The following is a 25,330-nucleotide window of genomic DNA, read 5'->3' as shown; positions in this document are numbered from 1 at the left end:
GTCACCTGTAAATCCACCACAGCCTTCCAAGTGGGCTGCAGGGTCCTGGCTGGAGTTGTGGGTGAGGTGGGAGGTGTGACATGGGTGTGACAACCGGGTGTGAGCACCTGGAGCCAGCCTGGCAGAGCTGGGGGTGCTCCCCTGGAGAGGAGAAGCTCCAGGGAGAGCTCAGAGCCCTGCCAGGGCCTGAAGGGGCTCCAGGAGAGCTGCAGAGGGACTGGGGACAAGGATGGAGGGACAGGACACGGGGAATGTGTCCTGCCATGTGTCCATCCACTGCCCAAAGGCAGGGATGGGTGGGGTACTGGGGATGGATCCTTCCTGGTGTCCAGAGAAGTTGTTGCTGCTCATCCTCACTTTCCATCCTGCAGCAACAGGAGATTGAAGAAGCTCTCAGGTATGGAGCAGGTTGGTTTTATTTTCTTTTTTTTTCTGCCTTCCATAGCAGGTCCCACCCTGTGGCTGCAGCTGTTGTTGCTCAGGAGAAAAATTAATTATCACAGTCTCTTGCACTTCCAGACCTGGAGGAAAAGCTTCCCAGGAAGGCTCATGGCTGTGCAGAAAGTCCTCCTGCTGCATGTAGGCATCTTGGATTGAACCTTTTACCACTCATTTTTTTGTCCAACCTCATTGGTAATTTTTGAGAGCTGAGTTTGGCTGTACAAGCACCACTGAGATGAACCAGTGAGATTTCCCCCACGGTCCTGTTGCTCCTGGACATTTGTTCCTGTGTCTGGGGGTGGCTGAGTGCAGAGAGAGCTGAGCTGTTCTCCTGTGCCCCTCTGCAGCCTCCCCCAAGGGCTGGGGGATGCACCTGGGCTCTGCCTAGTGCTGCACCTGGGCTTTGCTCAGGCAGGCTGAGCTTTAGGTGCCTCCAGAGCTGGATTTGCCCATTGTTCCAGGGCTGAATCCCAGCGGAGCACCAGGAGCTGTTTGGGAACACCTAGATCTTACCAAGGTTTACACTCCTGTTGGTGCACTGACTGTGATGCTGCAACATCTCATTTTCTGTCCCTCTGCCCAAGTCTGTGACTTTGTTTGAGAGCCGATCCACGAGCATGAACTGCTTTTTATTTTTAATGGAGCAGAACTGGGTTTTGCTAAGGCAGGGATCCCAGTGCTTTTAAACTTTGTCACCTCAGAATAAGGTCATAGTCTGAATTTTCCTGGATAACCAGGAAAAACAACCTGGCTGTTTCATGTTCCCTGGGGGAGGAGAGCAAAGCCAGTGTCTGTGTGGGGACAGTGACTGCACGGCCACCTCTCAAAGTGCGTTTGGAGCATCTCAAACTCCCTCCCAGTCCTGAAAGGGGTTTAGAAAAAAAGAGGGAGAGTAACTTTTTACACAGGCAGATAGACCAAGACGGGGAACCACTTTAACCTGGGAGAGAATTAGATTATAGATGTGAGCAGGAAATTCTTTACTGAGATTTTGGCAAGGCCCTGGCCCAGGTGCCCAGAGCAGCTGGGGCTGCCCCTGGATCCCTGGCAGTGCCCAAGGCCAGGCTGGACGGGGCTGGGAGCACCTGGGACAGTGGAAGGTGTCCCTGCCATGGCAGGGGTGGCACTGGATACAGGCCCAGGGCCACGCAGGGGACACGGGCCCTGTGTCACCTGTGGGACGTGAGCCCGGTGCCACCCGTGTGCCAGGCCCGGTGTCCCCGGCGGGACCGCAGCCCCCGGCAACCGCGCCGGAGCTCGGCGTCCCGGCGGCACCTCCCGCTCCCCCAGCGGGTCCCTCCCTGCGGCGGGACCCGCGCCCCGCACGGGGCACGAGTGGCCTGCGGCCCGCGGGACGCCCCACGCGTGTCCCCGGCTCCCGGCCCGGTGCCACCTGCGGGACACCGGCGCCCCGCGTCCCCCCCGCCTCGCACCCGGGGCCGCCCCCTCGCCCCCCGCCCGCCGCTCCCGCGGCCCGGCCGGACCCGCGGCTGCCCCGACGGGGGCGCGCTCGGGACCCCGCGGTCGGGGCCGGTGCCGGGGTTGGGGAGTCCCGGGGCGGGGGGCGGCGGGGGGGGGGGGGGGGGCCGCGGGGCAGGGGCCGAGCGGCGGCACCGCATCAATCACCGCCCGCCCCGCCCCCCCGCGCTGATTGACGCGGCCGCAGCCAATGGGGCGCGCCCATGCCCCGCGCGCAGCCAATGGGCGCGGGGGAGGGCGGAAGGTCCCCGCTTGAAGGCGGCGGAGCGGCGCAGGTAGGAGCGGGCGGGGGGCGCGGAGCGGGCGGGGGTCGCGCCGGGGGTCGCGCACGGCCCGGGGGGTCGCGGCCCCCGCCCCCGCGGGCAGCGCCGGACCCGGCCCCCGGCCCCGCCGTCCCGCAACTTGGCTACGGGGGCCGGGCCGCGGCGGGGCTGCGGGGGGGCGGCCGGCCGCTCCCGCCCGGAGTTGGGGTCGCGGGCAGGGTCGCGGCGGGCGCCGGGCCCGGGGCGCCGGGAGAGCTCCGCCCCGCCGCGCTGCCCCGGGGGGCCGGGCCCGGCCGGCTCCGTGCGGAGCGGGGACCCCCCCCGCCCGCCCCGCGCCTCCATTTTAGCCCGGGGAAGCGAGGCCGGGCCCGGGGGGCTTCGAGAAGGATCGGGGGTAGCGGCAGCCCCCGGCCCCCCGCGCCCCGGGCCGTGCTGCGAGCGCTGCCGGGCCCGGCCCCGCCGGCCGGCCCGGGGCGGGATGGAGGTAACGGTGGGAGGGGGCGCCGGGGCTCCCTTGTGACAGCCCTTTCTGTCCCCAGCTCCTGGACTTTCCCACCTCCTCGAGTAAATAAATAAGAAACTTACATCCCGCCGGCGTCGGCGGAGGCTGGAAGGATCCGGAGGCCGTCCCCGTGCTGCCCACCTGGAGCGCAGGTGTGAGGATGGGCCTGGCCAAGATGCCCAGCAAGGTACGTGCCGTGTGCCCCGCTGCCCGGGCTGCTCGGGGCTCTCCCGCCCCGGCACCGGCCCGCTCGGGTGTGCTCAGGTGCCTTGGCAGGTGCTGGGCTGGTTCCTGACCGTGCAGGATGACGCTGGAGCCCTGCACGTAGTTTCTTGGCTGATGCAGAACTTTAAAATGGAGGTTTGGTGTTATGGCTGGAAGTGTGGATTCATCCTGTGTGTGTACAGGGTGTTTCTCTCTCCAAAACCATTCCAATGCCTGTAGTGAAGAGATGTGGAGGCTCCTCTTTGGAGCATGTGTGTGTATTTACAGGTGTTACCTGTCCTTGTGTGCAACAGCATCGAGACATCAAGGCATGACTTGCCCAGAAAAAGAAAGATTTCCTGATTTTTTTTCCCTCTCTTTATTGTGTTCATTCTTAAACCCCAGGTTTACGCTATAAGGTCCTTTTAACTTGCTGATTTGATCTGGTTTGTATGTGTATTTATCGTATCAAAATAGTTTTGTGTACACCTGTCAGAGGGGTCTTGGCTTTGTCCTGTGAAAACCAAAGGTCTAAAGCTGAAGTTTTCTGCTCACATTTCTGTCCCTCTGGTTTCCCTAGTGTGTGAGGCAGCTGTGGTGCTCCTGGCTCTGGAGTGGAGCCTGGCAGGGCTTTGCTGGTGCTTCTTTAGATAAGTGACCTCTTGCCTTGCTGATGTTAAATTAAAATTGTGTCCTAAACACTCAGGTACAGGAATCGAGTTCTGTGCAGCTGAATAAAACCTGAAAAGAAGTGCTAAAGGGAAGGATATTTCCCTCTTTTCATAAATCTACAAGCCAAAGCAGCCTGACTTTAGGCCAATTATTGAGGCTGAATTTAGACAAATTCTCTTGTAATGGGAAAACCAAAAATCTTATCTCAATCTGTTCACACTGACCTTACACAAATCTGCTGTGGTATCTGATCTCCAGTTGGCCAACACAGCAGCAAAGCTCTTGCTCTTTGTACACAGAATAACAGTGAGTTGTTTTGTGGGCTTTAAAAATGGAATTAAATCTCCCTGTTGTGGTTCAGGAGGTTATTGTGAAATACCTTGGAAATCTGTGTTGCTACAGCTCCTGCTGACACTGGTGGGAATTAGGAGATAACTTCTCTGCAGACTGGTCTTCATTTCCAAAGTGCCACATGCTGATGTGTTGGGGTTTGAGTGTGGCTGTGTGGAGCCTCACCCACATGGGCACTGGGGTGTTGTCAGCCCTGTGAGTGTCATTTGTCCCCATCCTAAATGCCAGCTCCTCAGTCTCATGCTACAATCTGGAAAACTGTGGAGGAGAAAACCCAGTAAGACTTCAGAGAGCTGCAGGCCCTGTGGGATGGGGAGATGGGGCTGGTTTGGGAGGGCAGGGAAGGGCCCCGGGGAGGGTGCCCTGGGTCCTTTGTGCCTCCTGAGAGCTGGAAGGAGCTGAGGGAAGGAGCAGTGCCTGGTGTGCTGCTGGGGCACTCGGGCTGTCTGGCCCTGTCGGGCTGTCTGGCTGTCGGTGTGTCCGGCCATCGGGCTGTCAGGCTGTCCGGCCCTGTCAGGCTGTCTGGCCATCAGGCTGTCCGGCTGTTGGAGTGTCCAGCCATTGGTGTGTCCAGCCATCAGGCTGTCTGGCTCTGTCCGGCTGTCTGGCTCTGTCCGGCCGTCGGGCTGTCTGGCCACTGCATCCCCCGGCAGCTCTGCTGAGCGGCGTTTCCTTCTGGAGGGGAGGATCTTACTGGACCTTGATTTTTGGAGTGTGTTGAGCATGTCACAGGTTGAATTGCTCTACAGCTCTGCCAGGACCTGTCTGAGGGCTTTTCTCACCGGTCCCCCCACTTTGTGCTCAAGCTCCTGGCACCTGGTGTTGTCACAGTTTGCAATGTTTTATTGGCACAGAAGAGACTGGCTCAGTTACAGCCCTTGGGTTCTGTGAAGCTCATGACCCAGAGCTCCTCAGAGGGGCAGGAGGTTTGTGGAGGTTTCCCCTCCCTGCTCCTCCCAGGGGAACGTGCTGCTCCAGCTCTGGCTGTGCTGTGCTCACAGAACAGGGACTCGCTGCCTTCTCCTTCCCGTTGCCATTTCCCTGTGGTTGCCTGGGCTCTGATTCTCCCATACTGGACTTGTCACAGGAAATACTGTTAGTAAGAGCAGGTAGAGTCTCATAATTGTTTTTTAGTGGCCATCCACCTTTCCCACATACACTGAATGTTTCCCAAACTGAAGTAGCATGGTTTTAGGCTCTAAAGTCATTAATAATAACACTTAAGAGTTATTTTCTGTACATATGCATATACTTATTGTATAGAGACTGTTACATTTTTGAGGCAGATCCAATCAGAGCAAGTAATGAGGATTAATAGGTGGAAAGTCGAGGTAACAATTAGGTGTGAGTAGCTGGGTACACAGCCCTCACCAGCTATTGTGGTTTGAGTGTTCTGGGTGCTTGGCAGAAGAGGACAGTTCAAAGGATGATGCTGTAAAAGTGAGGCTTCACTGGGGACAGCTGCTCTTGTTCATGGGGGGCATCTCCAGGTCAGGAACATCCTGTGTGAGGAACAGGTAGGTGGCTGGTCCAGGAGTGGCCAGTTTTGAGTGGGAAACTGAGACTGGCAGGGCCATAGGAGGTACGTGTCAGAGGCCAAAGCTGTGTAATTTTACACTGCACAGCAATTTCTGTTACTCATCTCCAGATCAGGCTGGATGATGGAAGCTGCAGCTGTCTGTGCTGCAGGAAGATCCAGACCTGTGCTGGAGTGTCAAGCTGGAATCTGGGCTCTTGGTCTGCACAGTGAACAAAAGATCAGAAGCTTTATTACACAGGAATTTATTTTAATTTTCTTCACAACAGATTGTCCTCACTCTTCTGTTCCAGTATAAAAACCACATTTGTTGCTACTTCTGCTTTTTAGCTGAGCTCTAATTCAAGGTAGATTAAAAAAACAATAATAGCAGAGGTTTGCATGCCATTGTAGGGTCCTGTGTCCTGGGTTCCTAAAGATCTCTCTAAGTGAGATGAGGAGATCAGGAGAGAGTGTGCAGCTTCTGAGTTCCTCAATGCAATTGTCTTTCAGAAAAGGTATTTTTGTTACCCTTAAGAATAGATAGTGTTCACTTTGTTACCCCCTTGGGTGCTGGATGTGGGGCTGCTGATAACACACTGCCCTGCTGTCTGTCCTCCTTGGCACCGTTTCATCACTGACTTAAAGCCCTGTTCAAGATCTCTACACTCATTTTCTTAAGGTACTGCATGGGAGTGCTGAGCCTGGGGTGTTTGGAGATGGGGAATGGCCATCACTGAGGGGACAGCTGGGACTGCAAGGGACAGCCCAGGAGTGGAGCTGGTTGTCTGCAGCACCCTGCTAGGGCATAAAAACCAGCATTAGTCTCACTGCTCTCCTTAGCTGAATATTTTTCTTGGAAAAACACTTAGGCATAAGCTGTGTTTTGAACATTTGTGTGGCCAGCAGAGACCTCTGGGTGGCTCTGGCTACAAGCCCAGGTGGTCACACACACCCTTAGAAAAATGATGAAATGTGAATTTCCTGGCCCAGAAAACCCAACTGTAATGACGGTGCCGTGGTGTGGTTTGTTGAGCAATATATTGGATTTTAAAGAGTAACAGTTGTGCCTTGACTCTGGATCTCCAAATGGTTTTTAGAGGAGGGGAGCATTGCTCAGGCACGTGGTGGGATTCCTGTGCAGGGCCAGGAGTGGACTGTGATCCTTCCCAGCTCAGGGTATTCTGACATTGCTTTTGTGGTGCTGGGACTTGAATCACGAGGAGGAAATAAACTTGTCTGTGTGTGCTGTGTGTGCAGGCCAGGACTGAACGTACTGGAAAGAGGGTTCCTCCTTTCCTAGCTCTGCAATCCTGTGCAGGATGGGTTTTGTTTTTACTCGGGGCAGTTCTGGTGGCACTGAGCACAGCTGGCACTGCTATGGCTCTTTCCCTTTGCATAAAGCACTTTTTTCTTGGCAGAGCTGCGTTCCTGCTGTAGAGGCAGCAGAGCAGTGTTCTGCCTGAGACATCCAGAGCAGGGAAGGAAGAGCCTTTGCCTGGCAGGAATTGCCAGCGGGTTTGTGGCACCCCGAGCGTGCCGGGGTCTGTGCTGGGCACAGTCAGTGTCACTGCCTGCAAGGGGCCAGGCTGAAGGTCAGAGAGGGGAAATGGTTCCTGCGGTCTCAAGGGAATGCCTTCTTGCTCTTGGTGTGTCCTGTGTGACGGAGCTGGTGAGGAGGGGCAGGATCGGGGCAGCAGCAGGAGCTGCCAGCCCTGCGTGCCCCCGGCGCGGCCAAACCCTGCCTGCAGCCGGGGGGACCCTAACCCTAACCCCGGAGCCCGGCTGGGGCACAGGGGGCTGCCTCGGCAGATTTCCTGGGCAGATTTTCTTTGGGCAGATTTCCTGGCATTAGCGCTGGGGACCGTGGCAGGAGCAGTGCGGGACGGGCCCGGCAGCGAGCTCCCGGGGCTGCCGCTGGGCACGGGAGAGCGTGACGTGCAGTTTTGCGGAGAAACGCTTAAACGGCGAAGGTTGTTTGATTTTTCCCGGGAGAGAGCTTGCGGTGGCACAGCCGTGCATTTTGGGCAGGAAACAGTTAAAGCAGCGTTAAACCAGCGGCGTTCCGGCGGCGGCGTGTCCTGTGTGTCCCCGGCCGCGGGGGCGGGCGGACTCCAACTCCCGGCGTGCCCCGCGCGCCGCCGCGGGCTCCCCCTGGCGGTGTCGGGCAGCGGCGGGGCCGCGGCGGGCGGACAAAAGGCGGCGGGTCCGCCCCTCCCTCCCCTTCCCCGCCCTCCCTCTCCGGCGGCGGCGGCGGTGCCGGTGCCCGCCCCTCCCTCCCCTTCCCCTCCCCTCCCGCACTGCAGCTCCTCCGCGCGGCCGCGGCGGGCGCTCGGCGGGGCCCCCCGGCTGCGGGCGGGCGCGGGTTGCGCTGCGCGGTGCGGCCGCCGGGGGCGCTGCGGCGGCGCCCCCCGCCCCCCCGCCTCCTCGCCGTCCTCCTCCTCCTTCCCCCCGGTGCATTCTCCGGCTGACGGGAGGGGGAGGGCAGGGAAGGAGCCCGGCCGCCATTTTCGAGCCGCGCCGCCGCCGCGCTCGCCCGGAGCAGGGGGGGACCGGGCGCGCCGACGAGAAGCGCCGCAGCGCCCGCTCCGCCCCAGCGCTCCGACCCGGGGGCGGGGGGGCCCCGCTCCCCCCCTCCCCCCCCACCCCCAGCACTGCGGCCGCCGAGGGAGACGGGCGAGCCCATCCCCCGTTCCGCCGGGGCGGGCGGGGGGGGCGCCGGGGGTGGCGGCGCCGCGGCTGCCGCCCCTCGTCCCGGGGGGGCCCGCTTGGTTTGTTTGCGAACTGCGCCCGTTTCGCCGCGGCCGAGCCCGCCCGGACCGCGCTCGCCGCTCGTCACGTGGTAGGTGCCGCTCGCCCCGCGCCCGCCGCCCCGCGCCCGCCGCGCCTCCCCCGCCGCCCCTTTGTTAGAGCCGCCGCGCCCCGCCGGGCCCCGCCGCCGCCGCGCCCCAACTTCTGCGAGCCCCCCCCTCCCCTGCCCTTCCCCTCCCCGGTGCGGCGGAAAGTGCGGGGGTCGCGGCAGGAGAGCCGCCCCGCACCCCCCCGCCCGCCGCCCCCGGTGCTGCGTCTCCCCGGGGCGGGGGGGCGCCGCGGGCGGGGGGCGGCGGCGCCGCTCCACATTGAAATCCCGGCCCCGGGGGTCCCGCAGGGTCGGGCCGGGGCCTCTCACGTGGCCGCTGCCCCCGGGGAGGGGAAGGGACGGACGGGAGGGAGGAAGGGGGGGCACCGTTCCCTAACCTGGTGAGAAAGGGGGGCTGGGGTGGGGGGGCACACGCGAAGTTTTAAAAGTACACAGAAAAAAAAAATTAAATTGCATAACCTCAAAGCTTGCAAAACGCGTGGAGGGAGCAGGTCCCGCGGCCCCAAATCCGCCTGGAAAATAGGAGCGGAGCGGTGCCGGTAATCCCGGTGGGCTGTCACCGGCGGGAGCCGTGTCACCGGGCGCTCTCCCTGCTCCCGGGGTGCACAATAGCGTCATTTTCCAGGTGGCTTCGAGCTCCAAAACCGTTTCCCTGTATTTACTTTCCAGCCGCATATTTTGTATTTCATTTATTTCGAACCGGCCCTGCCGATCCAGGATTATTTTCCCCAAAACAAGCTGGGAAGAGTCCGGCTATCCTGAAATGCTTTCCGTGATCCCTACGTGTGTTTACTTCCATCACGGGATTAGCATCTTCCAGTGCTTGGTTACGGAGAAATTTCCATCATTTGGGGTATAAATGGGGGTTATGTAGGAGGAAAAAATAAAGCAGCTAAATATATTGGGAACTAAAGTTATTTTCCCCCCAAAAATCAGACCCACCTTCCAAACCGAGGTGCCGAGGTGTCATCTCTCCTCTCCTTGAATTTGTGTCCAGGTGGAGCAGAAGGCAGGCACTCCATAGATTATATTCCCTGTTATGTAAAATGCTCTTGAATGACAAACTGTAGTTTTCCATGAAACCGGTCAGGATATGGGAGGAACTGCAGGTTATTATTTGTTTTGACTGACCATTATATTTTAAACTGGTTTGGGCCACGGCCGTGTCGGTGGTTACATCATGTCATGTGTTGTGTACAGGGTGCTTTGTGCCTGTGAAAATAAGGTGAGGAGGCAGCAGCCCGGTTCTGGCCCGGGAGGCCGGGCAGGACTCGCTGTGGGTCGGTGCCGCTGCTGCGGGGGATAGAACACTCCGGGGCTGCCCGAGGTGTGAGCGTGGCTGTGTGTGCTCCGAACCTCTGCCGGGGCTGCCAGTCCGGGCATCTGCCTGCGTGCAGGCGTTTTCTCTTTAAAACCATATTTGTCCTTTTTATAGCCTTTGTTTTCATGGAGGAACCTCTGATGCTCTTCCCTGCTTTAGCGTATCCTCTTGGATTTCCATTCTGGCACGGGAACAGCGACGCTCGTCAAGCTGATTATATATATATTTTTTTTTTTCTTTAATTGAGAAGTCAGCAGCGTTTTAAATCGGCGGAGGGGGCGGTGGAGCAGAGCGGGGCCGGGGGGAGCCGGCGGAGCCCCGGCCCGGTTCCCCTCCCGGTTCCCCGCTCGGTTCCCGCCCGCCCCCGCGCACCGGGGACGGGTGGCCCGGCTTTGGCGCGGCAGGGATGGGGACGGTGTTTTGGTTTTTTTCCCTCTAGCCGCACTGCCAAGGTAGCACAGCTGTGTGGGGCTTAATGGATTGATATGCTGCAGGAGCAGTTAATTGTGGAACTTGGTTGTGGTACTGTTATAGCTGATTTGTAATGATTTAGCAATGAGGAATGACTTGTGTTCCCTCGTCAGAGGTGATAAAGCAGCAGATGACCAGGCAGATGTGGCTGTGGGTTTCTCTTACGCCTTTTTTCCCCTCTTTTGCCTTTTATTTATTTTTTTTAAAAGCTGTATTTCAGTCCCATTTGCTCTTGGAGATCATCCGGTAACCGGAGAGCTGGTGAGAGTGTGACATCATGCGAGGCAGGGGTGAAAACTGAGCGGTTCTGTGACCAAAGTCACTTCCTTTTGCCCTGTTTATAACTCGTGTTTTGGTGAAGGCCACTGCCATTATCTAATAAACGCCCAGAACAAAGACTGTCTCTGGAGTTCCAGCACTCCACCCTTCCCTGCTGGGGCTCCACTTGCTGCCTGTCCTCAGGAACCTCAAAAGGCTTTTCCAGGGAGGATGAGACTCAATGGACAGCGAGGTAAAGATAAGGCTTGAGGATTCTTAGGCCCAGCCCAAGGGAAGGGTAAAGCTTGGGGAGTGGGAGAAAGGGCAAGCAGCACATATTTTTATTTCTGGGCCTTCCCCTCACCCCCTTCCATACAATTTTCCTCTTATGGAAAACTGCCTTTTTCTGGCACCATTTTTGAGAGTAGGTCAGTGGTATCTCAGTCTGAACCCAAACAGCACCTGATTTTGTATTTTTCTGTTCATTTTTTTACTGGACTGTGAGAGAAACAGGTGGGTCAGCTTAGGCCTGAATGGGAATTTAATTCCTGGAAGAGTCTCAGGTGGATCACATAGTGATGAGACCAAATAATGAGTAAGTTCTGCACGCCTGCCTCTCTTCCCAATGTTTATCCTTCCATTAAAAAGAGCTCTGAGCACTGGGCAGTTGCAGTGGCAGGTGATCTGAGAAGCAGCGTTTCCGTTGCTGCATTTTATAAATACCATGTCCCTGCTCATGACTTCCAGGAATACAATGTCTATCTGGAATGAAAAGCAGCAAAGACTTGGTTTGAAAATCCTTCCCTGTAAACAGGAGTTTGGCTGCATGTTTGAGGATGCAGTTTTCTGTGACAAATCGTTTAAATTGGAATAAAAGCTTTCTGTTCTTTCTCAGCTGGGCCAGGAGTTGTCATACCCAAATCAGCAAGAGTCTGGGTGATGCAGAACTTGAGTAAACATAATTCCATTAAACCCTGCACATGTCCTCGTCGGCCCAAGTTCAGAGCTGTGTTTTTGGAGGAGGAGAGTTTAAAAAAAGACCTGTTCAGGTTTTTTAAAGAAAGTCAGAAAACCAGTCTGGATTTCTCCTGCCACAAGATGCAGCCAGCAGGTGACTGCCAGAGTTTGGAGAGTGAGACAAATGGAGAAATGGGAGATATTAATAGTTGGGAAGTGCAGTATCTGAATCTAGTGATGAAACCGTGCTGTTTATCTGATAAAATGAGCGAGAAAGGTAACAAAATTGAATCTCAAGAGGGAAAATGAGGGTAGCTGTCAGCCTGAACAGGCCTCCTCCTCATCTGTGCCTGAGTTAATCTCTTGCTGCGAACTTATTTCTTTCAGATTTGATGGAAAGAAAAGTTTAATTGAAATATATATTTCTGTACTGGGAGCTGCTTCAGGCCTCAGAGGCCATAGCAGAAGGTGGACCTTAAAGATTTCTAATTTTCAGCTCTCAAACGTTAGGAAACATCTCTCTGAAATCTTTATAACTTCCTGTCAGGGTCTGCAGCGACAGAGGATGTGATGGGAAGGTTACTGCGAGGTTGCTTTGCGCTAAATGAGGAAGAGCAAGCCCAGCTCAGGCTGTAATTACGGCCGTGGAAAAGAACCTGTGATGTGTGAGTGAGCATCACCTTTGATTAAACGAGTGCCTCTGCTCTGGAGCTGTTGTCACCCGTGGTGGGCTGTGCTCTCCTCTGACATCAGTCAGCTGAGCTCTCTGTCCTGAGGATTCTGAACTCCAGTCACAATAAAGTCTCTAAACTTGGCTGCCAGCTTGGGCAGGGGGCTGGTGGTTTGGGACACTTGGCTCTGCTCCTCTCTGGGCTGTTATTTCCTCTTGAGGACATGGCCAGCTATCCCAAGGCACTCCAGAGGACTTCTTGTAGTGACAGCCAATGCCTTGTTCTAAAATACTAAGTATAAAATATGGAGTATTAAGGTGGTTCCACTTTATGGGGCAGGGGAGTGTTAAGAGTTTTGGAAACAGTTATATGCTTTTGAGCAAAAGTGGGTATGACTGTACCTAGTGAATGAAAATGTATCTTTAAAATTAAAAGGCAATTCTGTTTTTTGTTTAACTTGCTCCCTGAGTCCTGAGTTCAGTTTTTCATATTTCCTGGGCAACTTGCCCAGATTATGCGAAAGAAAAACAAAATTTTTTCTGATACTGGATGGGGGAGACCCAGATTTCACAATTAAAGCTTTCTAAAATTTTATTTTATTTTTTATTTTTTGTCTCTGACAGGCTGTTGCTTTCTGCAGATGTCCCATTATTATTTTTGAACCATATTTCTTGTGATTTGACTCTAGACTGCAACTTTGTTCTGAAGAGTAGCTTAACAGCAATAAGTACTATCTCCAGCCACTTAATTTTGCAGGTGAAGGCATTGTTGCTTTTAATTATTCACTTTTCCAGATTTTTTTGGCAGTGATGATAGTTAATCTTGCTTTTGGCTTCTGTTTTTCTTTCTGACATCATATTGATGAAACCTCCTTTACCTCAGATGATGCAATTGGTTTGGTTTATTTATATCTAGTGAGAGTTCATAGGCATGAGAGAATTATTCTTGCAGAAGGAGATCTCAGAGTTGACCAGACCCTGCCACTCATGTGGACAAGGAAGTGGAAACAGCAGCTTTTAGTTTAATCTTGAGGGCTTCTCTTTGGAAACAAACAAAAGTGGAGCAGAGTAGTATTTCTGGTATGTTCTTACTATTAAAATTCTTATTTTTCCCTGGGAGATTAGGTGCAAGTCTGTAGTGTTAATAGCTGTGGAATGTCCTCGTGTGTGTGTTGTAAAAATCTGTGGTTCTTGGTATGTTCTTAACCATTTTTAATTAATATTTTAAAAAAAGAGCCTGTTTCCCAAATGTGGGTCATGGCAAGCACACAGTCTGCACGTGATAACTGGCTTATCAATAAGGTGATCGTCCTGTACTTGCCTGTCACGTTTCCTTAATTAAAGCTTTGAGAGTTGCTTCTCATGTAAATCCCTTTCTAAATTGGTAAACACCTGTCTTACAACTACAAAATGTTGAGAGGTGATAACAAAACGCATGTAGAGAATTTGTTATGTACAGTTGTAACTTTGGTAGATGGACATTGTGGATGTGGAAAATATTTGTAGGGCTCAGGGAGTTGCTGTGTGTTGTTATCTGCTGAGGTTAGCACAGATGATGTGTTTTACTTGCAAAATGAAGTGTAGAGGGATTTTATTTTACCAAGTTTGGGGTTTTTTTGTGTGCTTTGTTTTGGTTTTTTGACTGAAACATATTTGTAACCACACGGACTCGAGAGTTGGCTGCGCTGTTGATTTGTAGTGGGGGAGGAGAGGGGAAGTGGGAATTGGTATAATACTCACTTCCTTCAGGGTAACTTTGCTTCTCTTGCTTCTAACAGCACCTTTGTGTGCATCAGGAAATGGGTGTTGGGGAGAGCTGGGGCTGAAGGGGTTTCAGGGTGCAGTAGTGCAGAATTTGGGATCATGTCAGGGAGTTAACCCATAATCCAGGAATGTAAATATGTGAGGTAGGTGTGTGTGGCCAGGCAGGGCAGGGAGGGATGGAGGGCACAGGTGATGGAGCTAGCTGGGTGCCACAGTGGGATTGATGGCTGGGAAAAGAGCATGGACAGCCCTTCCAGAGGCAAACTGGAGTGAGTTCAGACAGGTGCCTCCTGTGTCCAGTGCTCAGAGCTCCCTGTGTTTCTCATGACCCTTGCTGGAAGCACAGTGCCTGGTTTCTCCCCAAGAAATTCCTTCCACAAAGGATTCAGAGCCAGAACTTCTGTGTTTGTTTTGGGCTTATTTTCTGGGGTACTGCACAAAATCATGTGCTTGGAAACCCAATTCTCCTTTCAATGTCTGATTGTAAAATTGGGGTTTAGAGGCAGAGGGTGTTGAATAAGTCAGCAGGCCAGGGGATTGTTTTCAGGGGTGTCATGACCCGGTGCTGCTCCTGGTGTAGTGTGACTGGGTGTGTTCCTCCTGCCCCTCTGACCTCCCATCTCTGCCTCGTGTCCCCCTCGTCCCTCTGCTCAGCAGTGCTGGCTGGCTGAGTGGAGTGTGGGTCAGGAAGCCCCCTGAGGAGCCCTGGTGGCTCTGCTGCCTCCCTGGCCTCCCGTGCACTCCTGGGGAGCGAGGGAAGATGGGCGAGTTACTGTTACCCTGGTTTTACCTGCTTGCTGCAGCCTTTCATCTTGGCTCTGTTAATTACTGCTAAGTGCTCTGGCAGTGCTCTACTTCTGAAGGGAAAATGAAGAACTTCATTCAGTATTAGCTTAAGACATGCTGTAAACACCACGCTGGCCTTCCAGAGGCAGCTCCTCTTGGGCCTTGCCAAGCCAAGTCCAGCAGTGGGCTTGTGCCAGGGCTGCTGAAGGCTGGGCTGGGGTTGAGCTGTGCTGGTGGAGCTGGAGCAGTGTCCAGTCACCCTGGCAGTTCTCTACCAGCAGGGCTTGTGCCGCAGCAGAAGCCTCTTGGTCCCACGTGTGTCACCTTGAGGGCTGGGAATTAAAGATCCTTGGCAAGGGAAACTGTGAAAAAAGGGATCTGTGGGTGCTCATATGGATCTGCTCGTACTGATGAGTGAGAGCAGTTTCAGTAGAACTTGCCAGCACAGTTTGGGCCCCAAGAGCAGGCAACAGAATATTTCTTGGAATTATTGTAAGACTTAGCAGAATGTTCTGAAGGTTCCTCACACTGTGGGAATGACCTTTCCTTTTCTCTGTTCTCCTTCCTCAGAGATGCCTTAACACTTTCTCCCCTCTAATTCCCTGTTAGGAAGAAATTCCTGATACGTGTAATACAGCTTTAATACCAACACTATAAACAGAGGGAGGGAACATGCTTACAAATGTTCCTTAATGTCTTTTCCAGGGGTTGCTCATAAAAGTTGAGATCTAATTCAGTGTTAGAGGAGCCAGTGCTGTCCAGCACACAGAGAGTTTATAAGGACTTAAATAAAATACAAAAAATAGACCAAATAATTTTTGGAGGTCATCTATAAGCTACTAGAACAAAGCCTTATTCTTAGGGGAGGCTTTCCCAGCTTCCAAAGTATTCTAAAGGCTGTCCACTCCATGAAAAGTGGAGCCAAGGAGGTTTGCAGTAGCTTAGCAGGAGGATTTGCTGTTTCCAAGTGGGTTTGCTAACCTGGAGGAAAAAGCACTGTCAAAGTTTTGCTTCCGTTTCCCACTTCCCAATTTAAGTTGATGACCTACAAATTAACTCACTTCAGCCTGCATCTCCTGCAGCCTCCTGCCTGGCTGCAGTCAGTGCAGCTATGTTCATGAGGAGTAATTTAGCATTAAGGGGAGGGGTTTCTGCTCTTTTTGCAGTTGGGTGTTTCCAAAGCCACTGTGGATATCTGGTGGTAACTGTGGTGGAGAGCCCTGAGCCAGAGTTCCCTCTGGAAGGGAAACCCACATGTTTCTGCAGAACTGGGAACCTGTTAGGGGCAGTCATTCCCAGTGTGTGTGTCTCTAGTGAAGGTCTTGGAAGGAGGCTGGAGTGGAGGAAGTCTTTATTCTGACAGTCTTCCTCCCTCCTCTCCCAAGGGTGTCTTAGCTACAAGTGGAAAGTTCCCTGCAAGTTCCCTTTTTTTCATTCTTCCCTGAATAGGCATGTTCAGTTTTTATTTATGGACCCAAATGGTGACTAAAAGCCATTTTCAGTGAGTGTGGCCTAAACTTTTAGATATGCAGATCCTTTTTTAGTAAGGATAAAATGTAGTCACTTACAGAATACTGTAAGTTCTGTGAGTCGGGGACTTGGGAAGCCTGAACCCTCCTCCAGCATCTCAATATTTCTGCTGCAACAGCTTTTTTCAAGTGGGTTCCTCTGGGAGTGTATTCTTCCTGCCCTGTCTCTTTCTTGTGTGTCACCTAACTGGATTTTATGGAGAGTGAATTGGAAGGACTGTTAGCAGGGTAGGGACAGCCCTTGGGAGCAGATGGAGAGCAGCCTGGGGAGAAGCACTGGTGGGTGGGAGGCTGGACATGACCAGTCCCAGAAACCCTCGTGCCCTGGGCTGGTCCCCCAGGTGGGCAGCAGGGGAGTGGGGCTGGATCAGGATCAGCTTTAGGGTGCCTTCCAACCCAAATCATTCTGGGATTGCAGGACTGTGGAGGGTTTTTTGTTTTGGACCTGGTGAGGGGCTGGACATTGGACCAATGTATGCACTCATTGGAAACCACACAGAGCAAATTTTGAGCCTTCCCTCCATGGGAATGTGGGTTTGTTTCTCTAACTCATCTCTGACTTCTCACAAAAATTCAGGTTCTAGTACTTTGATTTTCAGCCTTGATGTCTTTCTGGTCCCTGTTACAGAGAAACACTTGAATCTGATGTTGGGAGCAACTGGATGAACCCAGAAACAAAACTGGCTGTGAAATTTTCCTTGTTAGCATATTAAAACTTCAGATAGTCCTTGCTTTTCCTGTAAAGTGGTGCATTAATATGGTCATTGGGGTGTGTTAATGAACAGCTACAACAAGCTTATGCAAATTTATGTGAAATTAGGGGATTGGCATATCAGGCAAGAGATCAGGGCAACTTTTTATTATTAAGTTGATGTGAAATATCTTATGAAGATGCTAAATAACCTCAGCAGTAAAAGGAAAATCAAGTAACTGTTTCACTGGCAGCACAGCCAGTGCTGTGATTATTTGAATGTAATTTAAAAAGGTATTTAAAAACACTGACAGTTTTAGTGGCAAAGAAAGTGAGTGAATGACCAGAGACTTGTAGATGGGTGGGAAGAGGCTGCAGTGTAGAGAAATGAAGAGTCTTTAGTTATTTCTTTTTACTTGTTTGCTCTAGGTGGGTTAAACCCAGGCTTACTCTGACAGTCACTGTAGAACTCCTCTGTGCGTGTGTGGGTTAATCTTTATCCGTGCTCTTGAAAGAGAAATGGGAATTGCTAACACTGGAAATCACCTGGCTCATTCGGAAATGTACTTCTGGGAAAGTAGGTTTCGTATACACCAGGGAAGAGACTTTCTTGAAATCCAGGTTTCAGGGAAGCAGTGGGGTTTCTTCAGCCACTGGGAGTTTAAGCATATGGAGATTTGTTCCCCTCAAGCCCTGTCTGTGTTACATGTTATAGTCAGATTTGTCATTTTTAAGACCCCTGAGCTGGCAGTAGAAGCACTGAAAACTATTTCATAGGTGTAGCTCAGGGATTTTAATGATGAAGTTGGCGAGCTGCTGGCATTGAAGAATAGGAGCATCCACGGCTGGAGCTTTCACAGAGGCCTGGAAGGGTTCTGTGAAAGATGGGAGTAGCAGTTACAGACAGGCACCAACTGTGGGAGATCCTGGGATTCTGGAGGGTTGTGTGTTCCTGTTTCTGTTCCCTGGTGCTGCTCTGCTGAGCAGCTGGGGCTCCGGGGGGAGGAGGCCGCGCTCAGCGTGGCGAAACGCAAGCGTCGCATCAGCATCTCGCTGCCGTTTTCAAAGTGTTTTTTGATTTATTTCCTCCAAGTGCAGCGCCTGACTGTGTGTTTTGCCTTCCCCGTGCAGGCTGCCCTCGGGAGCGGCAGTGGGAGGCAGTGGAGCTGGCCTCGGCAGCGGGAGAGGCTGGACTTCCCGTGTCTCTGTGCTGAATGGCTGCGATGGCGCCCGCTCTCACTGACGCAGCAGCCGAAGCTCACCACATCCGATTCAAGCTGGCTCCCCCGTCCTCCACCTTGTCGCCTGGCAGTGCCGAGAGCAACGGCAACGCCAACAACATCCTCCTGGCTGCCAACGGCACCAAAAGGAAAGCCATTGCTCCGGAGGATCCCAGTCTAGATTTCCGAAACAACCCCACGAAGGAAGAGCTGGGCAAGCTGCAGCCGCTAGTGGCCTCTTATCTCTGCTCGGATGTAACATCTGTCTCTTCAAAAGAGCCTCTGAAGCTGCAAGGAGTCTTCAACAAGCAGACAGTCCTTAAATCTCACTCTCTCTTATCTCAGTCCTTTTTGAAAACAAGTGATCTGTTGGGGAGGCAACCAGTGTTGGAATTCACTTTGGAGAATCTAAAAACAATGAGTACTAATAGCCAGCCACCTCTCCCGCAAGCGCCTGTCAATGGCTTGGCCAAGAAATTGGCCAAAAGTACCAATTCAGACCATGAAAACTCTAGTTCTCTGAATGGTGGGAAGTGTGCTTCTCCTTCTGCTGCCCTCCAGACTGTTGACTATAATACAGGAGGTTCTGAATTGGGGGACTTGAAGACCGGGTTGACCAATTGCACTCTTCCACATAGAAGCCTTGATGCAGAGCACGCAACTCCCTTTAGCAATAATAGCACTGCAAATAAATCCTCCCTGAACTCCGCAGAGCAGCAGTGGGTGCTCGAGGGCGGCAGCGGGGACACACGGGTGCCCGGTGGCGGGAGCAGTAAGTTGGAGGAGCAGAAACCCTCTGTGCTGGCTGGTCACCACAGCGCTCTGGACTCCGAGATGAGGACGAGGGCCCTGCTGCGGCGGCAGGCGGACATCGAGAGCCGAGCCCGGCGGCTGCAGAAGCGCTTGCAGGTGGTGCAGGCGAAGCAGGTGGAGAGACACATCCAGCAGCAGTTGGGCGGCTTCTTGGAGAAAACGCTGAGCAAGCTTCCAGCCTTGGACCCCCTGAGGCATCGGAGCCAATTGATGTTGACCAGAAAAGCAGAAGCAGCCTTGAGGAAAGCTGCGAGCGAGACAGTTACTTCGGAAGGCCTGAGCAACTTCCTGAAGAGTGATTCAATATCAGAGGAACTGGAGAGATTCACGGCCAGTGGCATGGCCAACTTGAGATGCAGCGAGCAGGCCTTTGACTCGGATGTCACTGACAGCAGCTCGGGGGGAGAGTCGGATGTTGAAGAAGAGGAACTGACCAAAGCAGACCCAGAACAACCCCACGTACCACTGTAAGTAGCACTCACTTGTTTCCTTTTGGTGCTGGGGAGCAAGGTGGAAGGTGGCAGATAGAAATGCGGGTTTTTCGAGGAACCCTTCATTTTGGATGGTCTTAGGTCAAAGAATTGTTAAAATGGTGTGGTTTGCAGCACGTACAGCACTGAAGATAAAATTGCTCATGCTTACCGGAAATAGTCTTTGGTGATTTTGGAGCAGCAAGTCGTGGAAATAGTGGCTGGCTGGAGTAGTGTGAACTGCAGATACAAACCTGGAATGCCATTAGCCGTTCTCTCCAAGATGCTTTGGTCCTGTCTCCTGAAAGGAAATGCTTGTTGTTTTACAATGGGAATGTTTGTTGTAAACCTGTTGTGTAAAGTAAGGCCAGTCTGATTCTGTGTAGCTGACAGCATATTTATGATTGGGGAATTATTTTATTTGTTAAATGGACTGCCTGGATAAAAGTACTCAGAAAGGATTTGGTTCAAGTGCCAGCAGAAGCGTGAAAGGAGTGTGTTTCCTTCATGAATCTGGGAAATTACTGCTGGGAATTTTCTTCTTGTCTGTGAGTTGCATTAAATGATGACAACAGCTTCATAATTATGTTGTTAACTGGATGCTGTTTGCATAAGTATTAGGTGTCAGTGTGTGTGCGGAGGAGGAAGATCCTTCTTGAGGCAAGAGGTCTTGAGACAGGTCAGGGAAGAAGGGAAATTCTTGTTCCAAACCCAGAATTTTCCCTGGGAGTGCATACCTCAGTATTTTGCAAAAATCTCGTAAAAAGCCATATTCTGTGTCTAGTCTGTGTGAAATCTTGCTTGCATCAGTAGATGGTCTCTTCCACCCTGATGGACGTGTTGAACCTCAGTCTGTGAAGTATCATTGCAGTCAACAAAAAGGTCCCTGCATGGGCACAGGGCTCCTGGCTCGAATGCCAATGGCTTTCACATCCAGGCTGGAAATAGTCACCAGGACTTCTGAATTCCTGCACTGTCCTGGGATTCTTCAGATCTCTCTGGAGAAATCACTGAATGGATTTGGATTCCTGTTGTCCGGACTGTGTTAGTGACTGGTCAAGGGCTGTGTGACACAGATTTTACTGAGCTGGGTGGATGTGAACTGTGGGCACTTGGTAACTTCAGCATCCTCTGAGACCATGCTCATGTGGATGAGTGCTGATAACCAGATGTTACAGCTTTTGAATATCAAATTCCAGCTAAATGTCACGTTATGTTTTGGGATGGCGCAGGATGAATTTCTGCATGTGAAGTTGTAAATGTGGCTTGAGATTGGGTTTCTCCCAGTGCAAAGCTGGTAACTAGCTGATCATGTGATCTCTCCTGGGTGGACATAAAGAGGTTCTTGTGCTGTTAGAAACAAGAGTTTAGTAACTTTATTCCTGTTTTATAACATCCACAAACTTGCTGTTGGGGTTCGTAGTAGAATTGTATTTCTAAGTCTTGTAGTAGTTATTGGAGGAGACATTTGATTAAAAATCTGTCCAAAATAATATTAAATTTCCCATATTGTGGGTTTCATGGCTTCACGTGTTGTCTAGCAAAGTGAAATTTCTTTGCCACTCCTTAATCCCAAGAGGAAGTGCAGCATTCAGCGACACGGCGCGTGAAATTCTTTGCTGACTTTTCCGCCCTTTGCGTTAGTCATGCCTTCACGTTCTGAGCGCTCTTAAAAAGCCAAAGATTCGAAAGCTAATAAAAAGGCTGATCCCTCTGTTGTCTCTGGGTTCAGAAGCCGGTGTGTATGCACACTGGCATCTAGGCCAGGCCCACCAAAGCCCGTGTAAAGTTGGTGCCTGTGGCCATTCTGTAATGAGCCATCCTGGCACTGACCATGGGTGCTGTGACATCGGCCCCGAGCTCTGACACTGCCGAGCTCAGTGCGTGTTGGTGCTTGTTAATGGAGCTCCTCAGGTCACCCTAAAGAGCTGGTCCAAGCTTCTGAGCACATGTAAATACCATTCTTCTCCAGCAGTGCTAGGAGGCAGGAGGGCAAGAGCTGAGTTTTCCACTGGGAAGCTGCCTTGGGCCTGCTGATGGTACAGAGCCATTGTTGGACACAAGTGTGAGTGCAGAGGCTGCTCAAGGAGGGCTGGAGTTTGCCTCTTTCTGAATTTACTTCTTTAGAAGGAAGACATGAACCCTGATTATTTTAATTTTGATAGTGAGACAGAATATCTCAGTGTATAATGGAGATATTCCAAACCCACCTGGATGTGTTCTGTGTAACCTGCTGTAGGAGACCCTGCCTTGGGTGATCTCCAGAGGTCCCTTCCAACCCCAGCAGTGCTGTGATTCTGCACACTTCTCATTGCTCAGTCACCATCCATCCCTTGGTTCTGCATTGCTTCTGGATGCCCCTGCCTTCCCCCCAAAAATCTACTGTTTGCTTCTAGACCTTTAGTGAGAGTTGTGGCACCAGCAGAGCCTGCTGGCCATGAGTGGCCATGTCACTGACCACCTCGGAGATTCAAGCAGGAGCACCCAAAAGAGACAAAGACATGTTTACATCATGCTTAGATAAGAGCTGACCTTTGAGTTTTTCTGGTGTGGTGGCATTCCAGAACCGGTATCTGGTCAAGGACAGACTTTGAAGCATTTGTACTGTTCTGACCTGCCTGATCTCAGCTACAGAGCACCATTCCCTGAGAAATTCTTCATTCCAGTAGTGTTAGGGATGTTTCAGAACTTGGTAGGTCCTTGTAAAGCACTCCCAGACCTGCTGCCCAGGAAGGTGCTGTCATTCAGGTGCATAACCAGGCCATCATGTAATGCATAAACAAAGCAGGGAGGGATTTGTTACACCTTTGGGAAGCCCTGCCAGCCATGGGCTTGGTTTAAGGAGGTGCTCCTGGTTCTCAGGCTGCCGATGGGGAAGGCAGGTGTGTGCAGGCAGGGCTGGGTTGTGCTGAGTCCTTTGCTTTGTGTGCACAAAGGACCACCGTGCTGGATTGTGCCTGCTGCCAGGTTAGCAGTGCACAGGTCTGCTTCACAGCTGAGATTCTCTAGAGGTTGAGCAGTGCACAGTGAGGATCAGGAGAGAGCACCTTTGCCTTTGCTAGGAGGTGAGGAAGGCAGGTGGGAGTCTCCCCTGTGGAGAATCCAAACTTCCTTGGCTGGGTGTGACTGGAGGCAGCAGTGCCTGAGAAACCTGTGTGACTGTGAAAGAGCCCAGGTGCCCTTTGGGGGTGGGCAGGCCCTGGCACAGGTGCCCAGAGCAGCTGTGGCTGCCCCTGGATCCCTGGCAGTGCCCAAGGCCAGGCTGGACAGGGCTTGGAGCAGTTTGGGACAGTGGAGAGTGTCCCTGCCCATGGATGAGCTTTAAGGTCCCTTCCAACCCAAAGCATTCCATGGTTTTATGTTGCTGTCAGCATGCTGGGATCAGGAGCTGCTTGTGAAACATGGTTCAGAGAAGGGCATGGAATTCTTCCCAGTGCTGGAGGGCTGCTGGCTGAAATCTGGTTTGTGTGGCTGAGTGATGGTTTAGAAAGTCACCAAAGTCCTGTTGTTTCTGTGTCCCTGTGCTAATACATTTAAATAGGAAATAGTTCATGTGGCTTGTGCACTTTTATAGTAATAGTTGCTCTTCTCAGAATGTTGGTTTCTTTGGTTGTGTTGGATTTGCCTGCAGACAAGTTTAATCAGAATTTGTCAATTATTTTTGGCTGGTTGGTGAATGCAGTGATGTCGACATGAGCTGGTGAGTGGTAGGTGATTTAGTCTCTCTAATCCTCAACTTCAGTCTGTACCATGGAAAAATTTTCTGAAAAGGTAATGAAACCTAATATTTAACTGGGACTTATCTTTTAGTTCAGGTTTTCTTATCTGGAAAGTCAGTGTTTGGTTGGCAGTTTCATCGAGCTGCTGAGAGGGAACTGAAGTTCCTAGTGACCAACTTCTCACACCCCTGGCTTCCCACAGAACCTTTCCAAGGGTCAGACAGTCCCTACAGTATTCACTTGTGGTTGTTATGATGCCTATGGCCACAATGCCTGAGCACACTTTAATTATTCCCATTTACTGAAGGGAAATCCCAGCACCTTCTGCACTTTGGTGTTGCAGTGAATCATTTCACAGCCTGTGTGTTGTCTCCTCCCTGCACTGCGTCACGTTGTGCTGCTGGGATTTCAGAGTTGCTGGGCTTGGAGTAATAATTAACATTTCTCACGACTGCTTTTCCCAGCACTGATTTCCAAGTCCTGTGTTGGAGGTGAATGCATGGAGCACTTGGGTTGGGGGTGGCTTGAGGAGTGGCTGCAGTTGGTGCATCAGCTGACTGAGAAATGGGATTTAGAGGTCCTGATTTTTTTCCCTTGATTATGTTTTTCAAGCAAGAACATGATAATGCAGCCTGTATCTCAAGGCCCATTAAATAATATTTCTCAAATCCATGACTTTATGGAACTATGGTTCAGATGACAGATCCCACACATAATTCAGAAATCAAATCCCACACCATGGGGACTAAGGAAACTTTTCCTACTGGTCACAAGCATGTTTCACTAACTGATTTATGCAGAGCAATCCTAAAAGTTTGTCTCTTTATCACTTTTTCAGTCACCTGCTTGACACTTTGGGTGTTTTTTGTTGAATTTTAGCTGTGCTTGTAGGTACTGATGACAGCAAGGTGCTTAACTGTATTTTTTAGCTGTTTGTGAGAACTTGCTTATGTGTTGTCTGAGTTGTTAGTCTCAGCAGCAATGTGTTGGTCAGGAGAGAAGTCCTGCAAGCTCTTTCAGAAAGAGAGAGCAAATCCTGAAGTGTTTTTGCTTAGCCTTTGAAAGCAGAACAATAGAGCAGCTGATTGTTCAAAAATGCTTAATCAGGTATCTGAAGTAAGTAGGACACTCCAAGTCCCTCTTGCTTTTAAGGAAAGAGGGCAAACAAGAATAGTCAGTTATTTCTCAAAGAGATGCTGGTCCTAGCACACTTTTTACAGATATTATGGGTGTCTCATAGGTTGTTTCTGACTTTTATTAGAGCCTTGGTCCTCATGCAGACCTCAGTGGAGAGTGGCAGGGAGGTTTGGTGTAGGTCGGTGGCCATCCACAGACCTCAGATAAGGCAGCGTGGTTGACTTTCATCTGAGAGGGAGTTTGGTACTTTGGTTTAAATCTATGTAGGCTGAAAGCCCCTTGCACCCCAGAGCAGTCTGGGATTCTGTGAAGCAGCACTCAGAGTTGGGTCACACGTGCAAGGAATAGCATTAGGATCAGTGCTGTGCGGAGGAAAACGTTGTGTGGGGTGTTGAATGCAGACAAAGCATCTTTCTGGCAGATGCCTTTAGTGCCCCTGCAGCGTTTTGGGTTGTTCTGTTCAGAGCCAGGTCTTCTCTCCCTGCTTGTCAGGCTGGGCTGGTGTATGGAAGATAATGCAGAGGACTGGGAATGATTTGGTGTCTGATGCTGCCAATAAGCTGCTCTTTGTCTCTGTAGCCCTTACCCAGTGGGGCAGCGAGTAAGAACAGGCTCTAGTTCAGATTTTCTAAGAGTTGTGGGTGACACTGTGAATAGGGTTGTATAAATATTTACTTTACTTTTCATTGGAAAAAGCCTGTCACGACATCTGAAGCAGCAGAAAAAAAATTTTTAGAAATTTGTGACTGTGAACTGGTATTAAAAACCCAGTGTGGTACTTATCTGCTTTGCTGCAGTCTCCTCTGAAATTGAAGTCAGTGTTTGAGCGAGGGAAAGGGGCCCCGTTTAGAGCTAATCTCCAATATTGTAGGCTAATATACCTCTGTGGGGGATGGGGAGAGACTTTTACACTGTGCTACACCAGCATCTGCAAGCTGACCCAGCTCAGAGCTGCATTTTTATTCATGCTGGTACTGACAGAAGACAACAAATGACTGCATGGCTGAGATTACAAGTGGAGCAAGGGCAAGAGGGGAATTCCTTAAGGAAGAGATTGTAAAGGTACTCCCAGGTGTCTTCCTCAAAGGTTTGGGGTTTCATTCTGCAGTGACATGGGCTTCCCCCCCTCTTCTGTTCTCTCCTCCTGCAGATCCTTTCTGGTTGCACTCGCTCAGCAGCGCTAGACTTCCAGCTGGGGGAAAATGTTTTTCTTGCTAAACTGGCACTACCCCAAGA

The 25,330-nt window shown here is 51.8% G+C and overlaps 1 protein-coding gene across 5 annotated transcripts in view; it reads left to right on the top strand.

Moving 5' to 3' along the window:
* The first annotated feature begins 2,156 nt into the window (after positions 1-2,156).
* Positions 2,157-25,330, top strand: part of KANSL1 (KAT8 regulatory NSL complex subunit 1) — a 76,155-nt gene continuing 52,981 nt past the window's right edge. For 3 of the 5 annotated variants that reach the window (XM_084222173.1, XM_084222172.1, XM_084222169.1), the window contains exons 1-2: positions 7,923-8,270; positions 17,867-19,235. In XM_084222173.1, coding sequence (XP_084078299.1) covers positions 17,950-19,235 — 1,286 coding nt within the window. In that variant the 5' untranslated portion in view covers positions 7,923-8,270; positions 17,867-17,949. Of the gene's footprint in view, positions 2,196-2,685; positions 2,873-7,922; positions 8,271-17,866; positions 19,236-25,330 lie in introns of those variants that run through there. The other 2 variants (XM_084222170.1, XM_084222171.1) reach the window with 2 other exon arrangements.

Source organism: Fringilla coelebs (assembly GCF_963513975.1).
Source record: "Fringilla coelebs genome assembly, chromosome: 27".
NCBI classification, from domain to species: Eukaryota; Metazoa; Chordata; class Aves; order Passeriformes; family Fringillidae; genus Fringilla; species Fringilla coelebs.
Note: the sequence above shows the minus strand (reverse complement) of the source record. Positions and strands in the feature narration are given on the sequence as shown.